The 15,557-nt window shown below is 57.5% G+C and overlaps 1 protein-coding gene across 6 annotated transcripts in view; it reads left to right on the plus strand.

Annotated features, from left to right (window-relative positions):
* Positions 1-15,557, plus strand: part of ZNF385C (zinc finger protein 385C) — a 63,169-nt gene that overhangs the window by 18,034 nt on the left and 29,578 nt on the right. The window contains exon 1 of one of the 6 annotated variants that reach the window (XM_076356566.1): positions 6,687-6,716. The exons of the other annotated variants lie outside the window; for them this stretch is intronic. Coding sequence (XP_076212681.1) covers positions 6,707-6,716 — 10 coding nt within the window. The 5' untranslated portion in view covers positions 6,687-6,706. Of the gene's footprint in view, positions 1-6,686; positions 6,717-15,557 lie in introns of those variants that run through there. 6 annotated transcript variants of the gene reach the window in all.

Here is a 15,557-nt window from a genome sequence, read left to right on the forward strand (position 1 = left end):
GCCTCGGCTGCTTCTCTGCATGCATGTGCACACGCGTGTGCTGCTCTCCTGGAGAAGAGCGGGGGGAGCGAGCATTTGAAAAAAAGAAAATGGGGAGGGGAGGAAGGTAGGACTGAGCTGGATAAGCGCAAGCAAAGGTTTGTGGGTAGTGTAAAGCTGTCACTGTGATTTAGGGTCGGCTGGTTAAACTGTTTTATGTTCACAGACAGTAAGTCGTAAGCAATATAAAATTTTCTGTGAAGAGATGATCTTCCCTCGTCATGCTTTATGCCATCTTTCCCAGAGTGATCTCTCCTTTTTATAACCCCACGGTGTCGCGGCACAGTTGTGCAGAGGGAGAAAACCGGACTCTGGTGATTTGAGAAATGGCAACAGCCTGAGCCCCAGAGGTTGGGTCTGTGCCTGGGAGGGGAGCGAGGACCCGGGGGGTGCTGAGCTGTGGTCAGGGTGCTCGGCTCCCTCAGCCTGACCCTGGCAGCTGCACCAGCATTTTGACTGTGTAAGGCTGGGCGCTGCTGGCCCAGGACTGAGGGGACAGAGGGTCCATGATGCTCCATGGCAGGGAACCCGCAGCCTGGCAGGGCATCGCTCTGCCCCGCTGCCAGGGACCTGCCCTCTCGCTCTGCCCCGGTGCTGCCGCGGGACAGCTGATATTGCTGAGAACAGATCAGTGCAAAGCCCATGTGTGCCGGGTGGGTTGGCCATGAGTGACTGGTGTGTGCTCCTGCACAGCCGTATTTCCCTCCAGCACAAGGACCAGTGGCCTTTCCCCTGCAGCTCCTCCCGGGGCTGCAGCCACGTCTCTGCTTTTAGTGCATGAGAGGTGGTTATAGTCTATTGGAGCAGGACTGTGTTTAACTGCAGTCATTGCATGATCGCCTTAAATTAGGTTTCCTTCCTTTTTCTTGCCTCCATGTTGTTGCTGCTTTTTAAAAACTCGCACACAATGCTGCTCCAGTTCATCTTTGATATTTTCTACAGCCATAGATTTATGAGTAATAGTTTCATGTATTTTACCGTTGCCGTGTCAGCGGGAGCATCTTGGCGGGCTCTGCGCTGTGGCACTGGAGCGCCTGCCCATCCCCGCGGTGCTGCTGTGCAGCCAGACATGCTCCCCGGCCCCCAGCGGTGGCAGGTCCCCAGGAGCCCCCCAAAGGGCACAGAGCTGAGCAGGGACCTCGTGGGCGAGACCAGAGCCAGCGTCACCCTCCGGCTAATTAAGCATCAAGAAGATTTTGGGTAGCTGGTTGTCATGCCAACCCCCAGCTGAGCTGATATGGGGGCTCAGGAGCCCTGCGACCCCCGCCCTGGAAATCTGCATGGGGCCGGGGGAACTGGCATGGCAAACGCTTTTCACTCTCCAGCCAGGAGGATGAGGAGGGAGGAGGAAGGCAGCTGCCCCCAGTGCCGTGTGGGGCAGCCCTCGGCCACGGGAAGGGGATAATGATGCTGGGCCGTGTCGGATGCCACGTGGCCGGAGCTGCTAAGGCTCTGCCTCCGGCATCGGCCGTGCCGGACAGGCTGGGAATGGGGCTGGAGACCTGGCGAAGGGGGGAAGCTGCGGCAGATGTGCTTGTAGCACGGCGCCTGGCTGCGGAGGCTGGAGCCCGGGAGCTAACGGCAGCTTTGGGAAGGTGTGGGATTTTACGTGGCTCCACAAGCTGCTCCCAGTTAGTACCCCTCATGTCACAAAACCTCTTCCAAATATTTTCAAGCTGTGGTGCTGCTGTTGATGCCAATTATCGGAGGTCAGGTGCCGGGTGGGCTCTGTGCTGGCAGCCTGGGGCGCTTTCGTGCCGGGGTGGGCTCCAGGTGTCCTTCCCGGCAGCGCTGGGCGAGCTTGGGATTTCAAACAAAGCACCGGGTTTGTGATCTGTGCGGGCGTGCCTGGGGCTCGGTGGTGTGTGAAGGGTTTCTTCACGCGCTGAAGTGTGGTTGCAGGTGAAATCCTCTGCCCTGTTTCTTCCAGGAGGGCCCTCCTAAATTAGATGGAAAATATTACACTCTCTCTTTGAAACTATTTACAGGTGTCATTTCCATCCCTTTTCCTGATAATTAAATATTTTTAGGTCATCCAGTTTCTCCACCCTATTTGCAGACCTGTCCTGGATGCCTTTGTAATTAGACATCTCCCTGTGAAAGATGATTAACACGGGAGGCAGCAGCCGCGAGCGTGGCCCCGGCTCTCCTACTGCAGCCCTGCCCACGGCGGTTCCTGTATTCAAGCAGTTGCTCATCCCTGGGGCTCCTCGCGGGCATCCAGCCTGGGGCACGCTGGAGCCCTGTCCCCTCGGAGGGTAACGATGGATGGAGCAGCCCCTATTTAATGTCCCCAGACCTGGGGACACGGTGGCCGTCCTCTGCGGTGACACCTTGGCAGCAGTTATCATCGTCTTGTTATTAAAGGGTGAGAATTTTGAGAATACACATTTAAGCAATTTTAAGCGGCTTTTTTGAAGTGGATTCTTACTAAAATGAGGGGAAAATAATGTTTTAACACCTTGCCCTGCAACAAAAAGGCCCTTAATGGCGTAGTTTCTATCACGGTTTAGAGCTGAGGTTTCGCATGGGATTAATGAAAGGGCAATATTGTTCTCTGCTCCTGAAATGGTGAAGATTAAAGTAGCACAGAGAAGAAAAGCCAAGGTGGTTGGCTGTTATCCTGGTTCTTAGCAACATGATGAGACCAGACCTGCCCTTCATGGGGAAAATTGAGGTTAAACCCCATCCCCCCCAGCCGCAGCCTCCTGCGGTGCGTGGGCTCCTGGCAACGGTGGGCAGCAGCCGGGGGTGCGTCACCCCCCCGGGGACGGCCAGCACTGCCATGGGTCACCCCCTCGACATAGACAAATGCATCATTAGCTCCCCCGGTTTGCTCTTTTTAGATGCGTAAAAGCAGAAATCTTCAGGAAGTATTAGTTAAAAGATCAGGATGCCCTGATCCGGTCGGGGTGGGCACCTGCCTGCGGACTTGGCGGTTTGGCCGGGTCCCTGTTTATCGGGGGGGTTGCGGCGGGGTCGTGGGGGGAACAGGAGCCGCAAACCCCATCGTCTTTGTGTGGGAACCCCCTGGGGGGAGGATTCAGCCCTTAAAATATGTTATCTTAATCCTGAGCAAACTCGGGAGCAGGAAAGGTCAGCACCCGCCTTCCTGGCCTGGCGGGGATGAAACGCTGCTCCACGCCTGAGCCTCCTGCTTCTGACGGGGCTCAAGTTACAGAGCAGAAGAAAACCGATACACATCCTCCAGGTGTATCGGTCTTGATCCTATCTGGCATCTTTCACCCCCAAATTATACCCTAAATCCTCGGTGAACAAAGTCAGCCAGAAGGGCTCTGGAAGGCTCGGCAGTCCTGGGCAGGGGGGGGGCTTCCTGCTGGTTTTTTATTCCTCTGTCTCCCTGCTTGTTTGACATGTTCATTGCCCAATTCTGGTCACTATTTGCCAGGCTGCTTTTGGAGTCTAAGGCTGGGGAGAGCCTGTCCCAGTCATCTCTCAGCCAGCGAGGAGTTTAACACTGCCCTCAGTAGGTTTCAGAGTAATCGCTCTGTTGTGATTCCTGGAGTCTGTCCTCACAAAAAGCCCAGTGAATCGGTGGTGTTAGGGACAGCCCATGCCCAAACCGAGCCTGATGGGTCACAGCTGGACCTGTTCTGCTTCCCGAGCACCCTCCCCATCTCCCTGCCCTCCCTTTCCCTTTGAGCCGCTGCTGCCTTGGCTGCAGGCACAGCTTGAGCAGACTTGCCTGAGCAAGCCCGGCTCTACAGTGGGTGTAGGCTAACGCTCCCCCTCCAACTTGCATGTTCGGGATTTGCCTCTCCAGGATGCGCACAATGAGCTGTAGGCTGAGGGCTGTTGGGAGGCTGCGGCCGTGCCAGGGCAGGCAGTCTTGCCTCTTTGCAGAGAAACCTCTGGTTTCATCGCCGCTCTCTCCTAATGCTCTGCCGTCAGGGCCCTGAGTTTGGTTAACAACCTGTGTTGAAAAGTAGTGACTGCGAGGGGGTGTGTAGCATCCGACGCAGCGATGCCCGTTGGCTTTGATTTTTTTTTTTTTAGTGCCTCCCACGGTGTTATGCAGGGATGGTAAAGCCGGTTGTCACGGCCCCCGGGCACCCTTCGCAGCTGCAGGCTCTGGTGAAGATGCTCGGCAGCAGCAGCTCCGTCCCACAGAGGACGTTGTGGGAAGAAGCAGCCGCGGGCTTTGCTCTCCCAGGTGCTGGGCTGCTGGCAATGCCCCTGAGAGGTCGACATGGGCCCGGGCCTGGTGGGAGGGTTTGTGCTGCTGCCGTGTGCCAGCGCTGGGGTCCACGTACAAATATAGCAAGTTATGCACCGGCCGGACCCACGCTGTGTCGCTGGGAAATTCCAGTGATCTGCTGCGGCTGGGCAGGAGGCGTTAATGGCAGGGGTCTGTAATCAGTACCTGCAATTAGCCTCTGCTCCAGCTAGCCTCAAAGGCTCAGCCATAAAATGCACCATCCCACACTGCCATTCCTCTCTCCCACCCCTCCATGTCACACCAGCTCAACCCCTTTCAGCTGCGGCGATGCCAGCCAGGACCTGCCCGTCCGGCTGGGATAAACTCGGCACCGGCTGGAGCAGGGAGATTATTGATGAAATTGCCGTGCAGAACTCGAAGGGCTGGTCAGGGCTGGGGGTGAGGGTGGATGGAGTGTGGGGGTTTGGGACCGTATGTCCGTCCAGCCAGTCCTTGCCAGCGGGGCTGGAGGTTGGGAGATGCCAAACTTGCCTGTGGCTTGTGGTCATCCCAGGGGAAAGGAGAACAGCCCGCGGATGGTTGTCAGCTCCCTGCTCCTCCTGGTCTTTACACCTCCACGCTCCTCTCTGCTTGACGCTCGCTTGCAGTAACGCCAAACTGCTGATGACATTAAACAAATTAATATTGGGTTTAAATAGCCTGCCAGGAGGCTGGTAACAGGCGTTGTGGGCCCAGCTGTCAATCCCAGATTAGCGAGTGCCTGGGCTAAACTTACTGCTGCTGCTAATGACCCCAAAAGCAATACCCTGTGCGGGGGGCGCGTGTGCCAGGTGCATCGGCCCTGCTTGGGGCTTTGCCGGTGCCGCGCCAGCACCAGCTGAGCCTGGGTGGGTGTTGGGAGAAGGACCCGTGGGATGCCCTGGCCCGGCAGCGGCGCGCAGGGGGGCGCTGATGGCTTTGGGCGCTTTTCAGAGCACCAAAATGCTAGAATTTACCCAAAAGTGCCTGGTCTGGCTGCAGCACCTGGGAAGGGAATTTGGCATCTCGTGGTTTATATCTTTGTTTTTGCTACGTTCGTGGCTGAAGGAGAGGGGTTCCTGCCCAACTCTTTGAATTGTTTGACTTGAGGGAAGTATTTAAATCCCTCCCTGTTCTCATCTCCCTTTCGGGGGGGGAGATGATTGTTTCCTCTTTTCACAAGCAGGTTTTTCATTATTTCTCTCTTTAAAAGGCACCATGCAATCAAGTCGTGAACCTCCCCTCCCAAGAAGCTCTGGAGGCCAAAAATTCAGCACAGAAAAGGTGCTGCCATCGGGGAGTCCAACTGCCTCAGCCTTTGCTAATGAAAACAATGGGGAGGGCAGCAAACCCTGGGCTCCAAGGCTTATACAAAACTCCGATCACGGGTGGCTGGGGCGAGCCCCCCACCCGGGGCAGGCTGCCCTCATCCACCCGCGTCACCCTGGCAAGGCGATGCTGCGGCCAGATGGGACCCTGTGCGTTTCCAGCGCTCGGGGCTGGGGCCAAGCTGGGCAGAAACACGCGGCTGCCGGGCAGCGCAGCCCCTGCTGCCCCTTTCCCCGTGGGGCCGCACCGCCTGCGCAGGTTGTCTGGCACCCGACGGATGCTCTGGGGCTGGCTGGGAAGTTCAGGCCTCTTTCGTGTGTATAGTGGAAAAAGGGATGAGTTCATGCTGCTGCTCTTGGGCAAGTGCCAGTGTCTCGGTCATGAACCCCGAAAGCTGAGGGCTGCGTTGGTGACTGGAGGGGGGATGCATGCCGGTGTGTGTGGGACATGCTCAGCTTCCCGGGCAAACGAGGCTCACGCAGTGCAGAGGGATGGTCTGCTCAGCCCACATCCCACCAGCATGTGTGTGCAACCCTGCCCACGGGGGGGATTTCGGGGAGCCCTTCCAGGAGGGGGGTCGGGGTGGGGGGCTGCCGCAGCTGTCTCCCCTCTCTGAGCAAACCCCACGGTGGAGACCCAGCACGGGGGCATCTCGGCAGGTGCCCGCCTGACCACGGCCACCCCAAAACAGCTCCCTTAGAGGGGGTGTCCTGGGCACTCGGAGAGATCATGGGGGTGCAGACGAAGGTGTGGGCTCCCTCCTCCCCGCTCAAAGTTTCTTTGCTTCGGCAGCCCCGGCGCTCGCTCCGCGCCGGGCTCGGGAAGAAAAGGGCGCTTGTGCCGCGCTGCCGGGGAGGCGGGGGGGGGGGAGCCGGTCCCTCCGCTCCCCCTCCCACCCATTTCCATGTTAATACCCGGCACCTCCGGCTGCGTTTCCCCTCCGCGCTCCGGCTTGGGCCGGACGCGTGGGCGAGGGGCTCGCACCTCCCGGCGGCACGAAGCTGCTAATTGGGGTGTGCGCGTCTGAGCGGGGGCTGCGGGCGAGCTCGCCCTGCCCTGCCCTGCCCTGCCCGCCCTCCCCGCAGCCCAGCCGGGCGAGGGAGGCACCAGCAGCGCCGAGGCGAGGCAGCCGGATCCAAAATGCTCCTAGGTGGGTGAAACGCAACTTTCCCTCCCCCGCGGGAGTAGCCGGCCGGAGGCTGCTCAGCCCCATCGCTCCCCATCGCTCCCCATCGCTCCCCATCGCGCTCCCCGCTCTTACTAATCCGCAGAAAAGCCGTTTGCGGAGCTCGCTGCCCGGGCTGGGCGCGGAGGGTGGGTAGCGGGAGCCCTGCGTTACACGGGGACGTTGGCAGCGCGCAGGGCTCTGGGTTTCGGCCGGCGTGGCGGTGGCGATGGGAAAGGGGTCCAGCAGGGGCTGGTGGGGGGCAAGGTCCGGGGCGCTCGCCCTGCTGCTGTTCGGGGGATGTTCCTGCCTGCACGGACCCAGTTCCAGCGTTCCTGCAGGCAGCCGGCTTTTGCTGAGTTACCTGCGCTTGAGAAAATTGAAAGAAATCAAGGTACGAGTTGTTCTTTAAAGAAAAAAAAAAATATCTAATTGTTTCTTATCTTCTGGGTAGCTCTGCTAAGGTTATGGGGAGGGGGTGTCCTCTCTCCCCCTCTGTGCAATTTTGACCACAGACTTAACTCTTAATAGTGAAAAATTGAGGTGGGTTATTTACTGCCAGGAAAGAGCTCTAGAAATATGTGGTGATTGAGGAGTCCAGGCTCGGGACCGAGGGGCTGGTAACAGACTCTGCATCAAACACAAATATTCATTCACCTGTGGGGTCCCCATCCTGCTCCCATCAGGGCTTCGGCACACTAAATTACCCTCATGAGATTTTCTTCTTTCTGAGCAAATCAGGTCGTTACCGTTCCCTATTGCTATTCTGCCCGAAAACCCATTTAAAGAGCTGTTCTTTTTATTTGCATCAACTAAGCTGTGTACTGTACACCCACAAAATGGTCCCTCCCAGCCCAGGCACACATGCAGCCTGTTTCTTCGGCTCCCAGCCTGCTAATCCTAATTACTTACGGGATTCAAACTGAGTTTGACTCACTGCATCTTATTGATTTTTCCCAGGGCTGCAAAAAGAGGAAGAAAAAGGTCGTGCGCTGACACGGCTTTATTTTGCCCTTGCTCTTCGTTTGGGGGTCAGCTCCGACATGTGTTTCTGCTGCACCCATGGTGCAAATGTTTGATGCTTTTTGTGTGAAATGAGGCTTGGGGGAGAGCGACTGGCAGTGCCTTTGAAGAAAAGGCAGGGAAAAGCTGGCCGGGTGGGTGGTGGAGGTGCTTTGCTGCTGGCTTTGGCTGTCTCGGGCTCGTGGAGTGGAGCTGCGGCAGCAAATGGAGCGTAACGCTGCTCTTGGACCCGTTTCACGCGCAGATTCGGGGCTGGTAATTTCGGTGCTTTTGTTATTATTGGCATTAACTTTCCAGCAGGCTGCTGGGGAAGGAGCATCGCCCCCGGCTGCTGCCTGCGCTGGGCAGCGATAGGGGTCCGGCAGGTCCCTGCAGGCAGCGGTGCTGGTTCTCTGCATGTGTGTACACGCGTGTGTGGTGTGCACATACGTGTGAGTGCGTGCACGTCTACATGCACTCCTTTTCTTGTGGTATCGCAGGCGCGTGCTTGTTGGTGCCTGTGGCTGTAGGAGAGCAGCCAGGCTGGGGAACCACAGATGTTATTGAACTGGCACATCTGACAGGGCTCCTCCGAGGTGCTCGCATTTTTGTAACTGCAGCCTTGCCCGTCAGTTGTCTCCTATGGATCACTTTGTGTTTCAAACTATGAGAAAAATTAATCTTTTGTCTGTGAGCTGTCTTTCCCTGTATCTCTGGAACGTGTAACGCTACTCGGGATATTTACCTGGAATACTTGTCAGGCAAAGTAGGTTTAAAAAGACCAAACTAACACCCCCACCCCTCCCCCCCCCCCAAAAAAAAAGCTTGCTTTTAACCTTGTGGTCTCAAATATGTAGGAAATGTTGTAAAGCCACTAAAGCTTCAATTTTGAACCCGTGCTGCCGGGGGCTTGCTGGCAATCTCTGTGATGGGGCTGGAGCGAACGTGGGATCGTGGTGCTCTGGGTAGAGAAACACGGTGGTTGCAAGGCACTTGTGCGGTGGCTGCTCCTTGCGAGTGTTGAACATCTTCTCCCTGCCATGTCTTAAACACCTCTTCAAAAAAAAAAAGTGGGAACTTGGAGTCACCCGGTTTCGCTCCGTGCCGCAGCGCAAACCCACAGTGGGCAGCGCAGGGTGGGACCATGCGTGAGTCCTGATGCTGCTGTGAGTTTGCTGTTGTTAATTGGCTGCTTAATGAGGCTTCCTGTCCTCTCCGTTGTTCTTGGGGGTTAACAGATAGGGGAGCCAAGCTGGGCACATTTCTGTCCCCACTCAAACACGGGGTTTGGCTTTGGGGCTCCCTCATCAGACGGTGGGACTGAGCTTTCCCTAAGGTTGTTTTGGGTGAATTTCCCTGTAAATGCAGCAGTTCTTTTTATTGCCAGGGGCTTGCTCTGAGAAACGTCCTGGGGAAAACATCTGTCCCTTGGTTTCAACCATGAGCGACACCCGGGGGGGCACTGGAGGCTCTGGGCTCCTCCGACAGCCTCAACGTCCCCTTCGGAGTATTTTTAGACCAAACTGTCATCTAATCTTGACCTCCAGTATGATGTGGGCTAGAAAATATCACTGCATTTCCAGCATCAAGCTGAGGGTATAATCTACTAATTTTTTTAGACCATTTTTAATTCTAGCTAACCTTGCTGGAGCAATGGGTTGCTAACGGATAATTTGAGCAAACATGAACTTATTTGAAGTTTCTGCAGTGATGATGCTCCCAGCAGGCTGCTGGCGGCTGCGCTGCCGGCACCGGCGCTTTGATGGTGGGTTCCAGCACCCGCCTGATGTCCCTAAGCTCGTAATGACTGCAGGGGCTGGGTATTTAGCAGATTGCTTTTTTTTCCCTTTTCTGAGCGGGATGTTAGAACGAGTAGGCTGGCTGTTCCCACTCTTCTCCGAAGTGATTATATTAGCACGGCCTGGGTAGGAGTGGCGGAAATTACAATGAAATACTAGCAGTAGGAAATAAAGATCTAATTAAAAAATAATGACAGATGTGTGTCTGCTTCCAAACCCTGGGTATGACCAGCCTGGCCCCAGGGCAGCCGTGGTGGGGAGTTACACACTTCTGCAGCTGTCAGCGCAAACATGACAGGCGCTGTGCTCGGGGCTCCCAGAAAATAACGTGAGCAGAAAGCACGCGGAGGGAGGCAAAGGACTTTGACCTTTATAAAACTTAGAGGGGGGGGGAACATGTAAATAGATTAGGGTTTGAAAGTTCTCTCAGCACCCTGGGACTTGCACCCCCGAAGTCTGAGCTGGACCCCCTGCAAGCGGGGTGATTCCCCTTTCACTCCCTCGAGCAAAGCCGGGAGGGACTGGCTGAAGCCCACGTGGTTGCACTGCTGGGGGGGCGTTGGGGACAGCCATGATGCTGTCACACGCAGTGGTTTGGGCCTCACCGCGGTGGTCTGCGTGCATCGCTCCGGCATGTCTGGGATAGCACCCCTGAGAGGGGACTGCCACCGGCCTGGAGCCTGGCTCTGCCCCTGACCTGCCGGGTGGCCCCAGCCATGTCACTTATCCTCTCTGAGCCTGTTTTTCTCCTCATGGCTCTTCTCTGCTCTCTGGGGGCTCGTTGCCCTGGGGAAGGGCCAGCCCAGCCCCGGCTGTGCAAGGGAGGCACCCGCCTTCAGGTACTTCAATAATAGAAATCATTAATTTTCACTGCTAATGGAGGAAACACTGCACTGTGAAAAATGTGCGTTGGCTTAGAGGCAATCCAAAAGGCTGGTAGAGACAGGAGCCCCCTAATTTGTTCCAAATTGGCTATTTCACTGGAAGGGTAAGAAAGCATCAGTTTGTGTATCTTTTTTCCCTTTTCATTTCTGTCAGTCGCTCCCTGGCCATAATGAATTGGACTCAGCTGTAATTTTTATGGTTTAAACGATGCCCAGAATAAAGGCTGAACTAATCTGGGGCTCCGGTCTCCCCCTCCGAGCTCTCTGTGTTTTGGAAGGACCCTGACCTTTCCCCCCACCACCACCCCAGAGAAGGTGATGGTGGGGAGGGGCAGGCAGGGCTTTGGGGAGCAGAGCCCGTATCAGTGTTTAATGCTCACTGCCTCCTTTCTGCCGCCACCCCGGGTCAGGATTAGCCCAGCTCCTTTCTGAGCTCCTTGGTACCTGTCGCGGAGATCAGTGAGGTCTTGGCCAGGCTGCACCAGCCCTGGCAGCGATGCCGGCTGCCAAGCAGGGGACACTAAGCCGGTCGGGACTGGACAGAGGCTCTGCAAAGGAGGGCATCGCTAAATGCTCATTTTCAGATAATTAGCTGACATAGGGGGAGAGCTGGGAATTAAAATCCAGGGGGAAGTGGGCTTGATGCTTGTGGACATGGGGAGGAAAAGAGGCTTGATAGAGCAAGACCTGCATCCAGTTTTACTCCTCAGAAATCATTTATTGTATCAGTTGTGCAGGATAACTGCTCCTTAGAGCTCCCGGGATGCTGAACCTTTCAAGGACCAGGTGCATCAACTGGGAGGGAGCCCAGGGTGGGAGATTACCTTGTCTCTGCTTCTGCTCTTGCTCCTCGACAAAAGGGCTTTGCCCTTCTCAGCTGCTGCATCGTGGAGAGCAAACTAGCCCTGCCTCTGATCAGAGGAGCGTTAGCCCAGAGCTGGGGTCATCAGTGGGGGAGAAATGAGTACTGCCCCCCTTCCCCAGCCCAGACAAATAATCCGGTTTGTGGCCATGCCCGGGAGTTTGCAGGGATGTCATCTGAGTTTATTTCAAGGCTTGTTCCCTGCCAGCTCAAGTCATGCAGCAAAAGGTTGTGACAAGGCTGTGCAGGGGAAGGAGGCGCGAGGCAGCCTCCTGCAAGCTGGTAGTGGCCTGGGGGGGGGGGGCAGGGGGTCCCTGTGTCAGCAGCTCAGGGGACTTCCTTCTCCAGCAGCACCCCACGGTCCCCTCTCCATGGCCCACTGCCCACCGGGCCCCTCTGTGAGGACCTGAGCATGCCCGAGCCAGAGCCCCTGTGCCTGCAGCATTGCTGGAAAGGCCCCCCCAGCAGATGAGGAACAACCCCCTGAGCACCCTGGAGATGTGCAAGAGAGCTGGGACATAGCAGGGAAATATTGGGGTCCCCCAGCGCGTGCCCCATCCCACCCCCATGCCCTGAGCCAGGGCACCCGCTCCTCCCCGTGACCCTCCAGTCTCTTTGCAGCGATGCTGCGAAACAGCAGATCCCGCGGGAGGAGCCAGCCCTGCCAGATCTGCCTGTCCAGGCAACAGCCCCGGGGGGGGTTGCAGAAGTATTTTTAATTTGTCTGAGCTGACATGGTGTTGAGTGCTGTCTCCCTCGCAGAGGGACGGCTCTCTCCTACACAAGACAGCGGCTCCTCGCAGCCCGCCTTCCTCCACCATGCACAGCAGAGATTAAATTGAACTGTCACCACCTTCGGGTGTGAGGGATGCTGCGGCAGTGGTGGGCAAAGCCCGGCGGTGGGGCTGGGGCGGCTCCTGTGCATCCTCCCGTGCGTGCCCCTGCTGCTCCTGGCCCCCGGTTCATTTTGGGACCTGGCGCAGAGGGGGAGCGGGGACCTGCAGGGCAGTGTGCACCTTTCCCTCCTGCCAAAATCCTCCCTGTTCAGTGTCAACACTGCAGCCCTCCTCGGGCAGCGTGCCGGGCCTTTCCTCCCCTGTCCCCATGCGATGGGAGGGGAGGAGGGCAGCTGGTGGAGCCGGGCACCACAGGCTGGGCAGGAGAGCCGGTGGGCTGTGAGCGGATGGGGCTGTCCTGGGTTAGGAGCTTCAGGAGCACCAGCAACTCCACTTCCCTGCTGGAAAAGTGCGAGTCATTTCCCAGAGACTGAGAGACTGGCTTAGAGCAGAGAAGGGAGACAAAATCTCATAAATATGTTTGGACTTGGGGATTTAGTATCTTTTGGGGTAATTTGGCTGGGTTTTCAGTCTCTTCTGTTCAGCTTTTTATAGATGCAATGAAAAACCCTCGGGGAAACCTAGCCCCCAGACATGGGGCTGAAGTGCTGGCAGGGGGGTGCCAGGGTCTGGCCCCTCAGCATCCCCAGCAGGAGCTGCGTGCCTCAGGTTTGGTTCGGGAGTCAAAGGCGCGGGGCTCAAATGGAAACTGTGGCTCATCGGGCAGCGGCCGCCCTCATGCCATGCTGATGATAAATGTGCTCGTGCAGACAGGGCACCTGCCCGCCGAGCTCTCTAGGCATGTCATGGGGGAGAAAAATAGCAATGACCGAATCAAACCAAGGCTGCTGCATAGGAGTAAATAGAAATATTTCCATTTCAGTTTCTTTAGGAGGGACATCTGACATCCTGCAGGGACGCAAGGGCAGGGGTGCTTGCAAGGGTCAGGGACATCCTGCAAGCACTGCCCAAAATCCATGTTAAAGCTGGAGGCTTCCGGCTTTAAATTCACAGAAATGTGAATTTTTGGAGAAAAGAAAAAAAAAAAAGGTAATTAAAACTGTTTCACATGAGGCCTTTCAGCTGTTTCCTGTAGGCTCCCTGCCGCAAGACCCTAGGCAGAGGCACACAGGGCAGAAAAGACGAGCAGGTTCAGCCATGCTGCCCCCCGGCACGAGGCAGGCAGAGCCCCCCCACTTACCCTGGAGACCGCAGGGTTCGCCCAGCACACCCTGGTTTCCCAGCCTTCTCCCCGGCAGGCACCCAGGGTCTCTACCCAGCCACTCAGCCCCTGGCAGGTGCCTGTGTGTCTGCCTCCGTCCCCACCTTGCTCCTGCGAGGCGGCCGTGGTTTAGCGTTAAGGCGGGCGAGGATGCTCACTGGGCGCTGAGCTGGGCGGCTGACAGGGCTGGAGCTGCTCCTGGTGGGTTACCGACCCCTCCAGAGCTGGGGGCCCTTTGCAAAGCAAAAGGGCACAATAATTACGGTCCCCAACCCTGGGCAGGCAGCTTTCATCTTCCCCAGCTGATGCCTGTCTTCCTGCCTGGGGCTGGGGCAGGGTCTCCTCACCCCGTGCAGGGGCTGCCATGTGCCGGGGGCTCTGCAGCAGCAGCTTGCCCGTCAGTGAAACACCCCGTGGAGCCGCCGACCTGCCCCATCTCCCTGGTTTTCTGGCCGTGCTCAGAGAGGAGCCCGGGCCCCACTGTGATGCCGCGTGCTGCCGCGGTTGGTTTGCCCAGCGGGATTTTGGTGTCCTGTCTGGTCCCTGTTGCTTCTTTTCTTGAGCGGTTTTGTTTCCCTGCTGCAGGTTTTTCCTGCCTGGCTCCGTTTGGCTCATGATAATTATAAGTGACTGTGTTTGTATCTGGTGCTGGTGAAAGTGGAGGGGAGGATGGGCAGCGAGTGCTTTTGCCAAATCTGCCTGTTTTCCAGGACTTTGTGTGGCGCTCCTTGACGCTCCCCCTCCCTGTCCCTCTGCTCTGGATTTGGGTGCCTTTCCCGACGGTGCAGGGCAGGAGCAGTCTGTGGGATTGGACCGGGCTGCTCCCTTTGGGAACCAGGGGGAAAAACAAGCGTGTTCCCGATGGAGTCCCCTGGTCCTGCCGGTGGATCCTGGTGCAGGGGCTCGTCAGGGGCCAAGTGCTGCCAGGGCCATGGGAAACGGGGTCGGCCCCAGCCCGCGGGGCCACTGGCTGCTGCTGCTCCCCGCTCCGGCACCACTGACCTTTGCAATCCTGCTGGGGATGCTGCGAACCAGGAGATGCGAACCAGGGGATGTGGCAGCCTCCTGCCTGAAAACTGATTAAAAAGGCTAAGTCCTCTTTTCTTGCTTGCATTAGCACAAGAATAAATAGTGCATATTTTCACCCCTGGGAGCCCCATCTCTGGTTTCACCCAGCTCCTGTTAGCATTAACCCTGGGCTGAGGTGGCCGGGCAGGAATGTCCCGAGAGCAGGAAGAGCCTCTTGCCCCAGGACATGTGGAGGAGCCTAAAGAGAGGAATTCATTCGGGCCGCCGCCGTCTCCTCCCTGGTGTGGAGCCAGCCGGAGCCAGGTACAATGCAGCCCTAATCCAGGCACATACCGTGGGGCCACAGCCCTTGTCCGGGCCTGACTCTGCCTCGGGAGCAGGTGGAGTTGGGGCCGAGAGCATCCTCCAGTGCCCGGGCACTGTGTCCGTGCTGGGGGGCTGGGGAATGTGTGGGGTGTTCCCATCGGGGGCTCCTGCGGGACACTGGTGCTCTTTGGGATTTTGGTGTCCTTGGGAACCTTGCTTGGGGGAAAGCAAAGTTGCTGTAAAATCCTATTTTTGGAAGAAATTGGGGGGCTCTAAATTTCACCTGCATTTAATGCTAAAAGAAGGGGGGGGTTGGCATGAGTGGAGCCCCCGTGCTCGTTAGGGAGCCCCAGCACGAGGGGCTGGGTGCCAGGCGTGGGTGCCAGTGCCACTCCTGCAGCTACAGACCAGGAGCACAGCTAAATGGGGTTTGAGCAGGAGCTCGGTCCGAGTCCTGCTGCAGTGTTGGCTCAGGGGCTCGGACCTGGATTTTGCAAAAGCTCAATGTCTGTGGGCAGGGCTGGAGAGCTGCTTTGCCCACAGCTGCCCACTCGCGGGGCGCTCGGGTCCTGGCTCTGCCCAAGCCCGGGGACACCCGTCCTGGCTGGATGCAAATGCTTTTATAGCTTCTCCTGCTGCGTGCGCTCAGCCCTCGGCCGAGGGACCTGGGGTGGGGGTCCTGGGGAGGGGGGCCACGAGCCGTGCACCTGATGCCCATCACCTTTGTGCTCCTTGCATCTTGGGGGAAGATGTCCCGGCAGGGGAGCGTGCAGCGTGTACGGGACGCAGTTCCACGTGCTCCCCTTCCCCAGGGGCCGGAGCTCATCGCCCAGCCACCGTGTCCACCGTCCCCGTGGCCAGGCCACGGCCACCGCCACGCGGCCTT

The sequence above is a fragment of the Aptenodytes patagonicus genome, chromosome 20, assembly GCF_965638725.1.
Source record: "Aptenodytes patagonicus chromosome 20, bAptPat1.pri.cur, whole genome shotgun sequence".
Classification (NCBI taxonomy): Eukaryota; Metazoa; Chordata; class Aves; order Sphenisciformes; family Spheniscidae; genus Aptenodytes; species Aptenodytes patagonicus.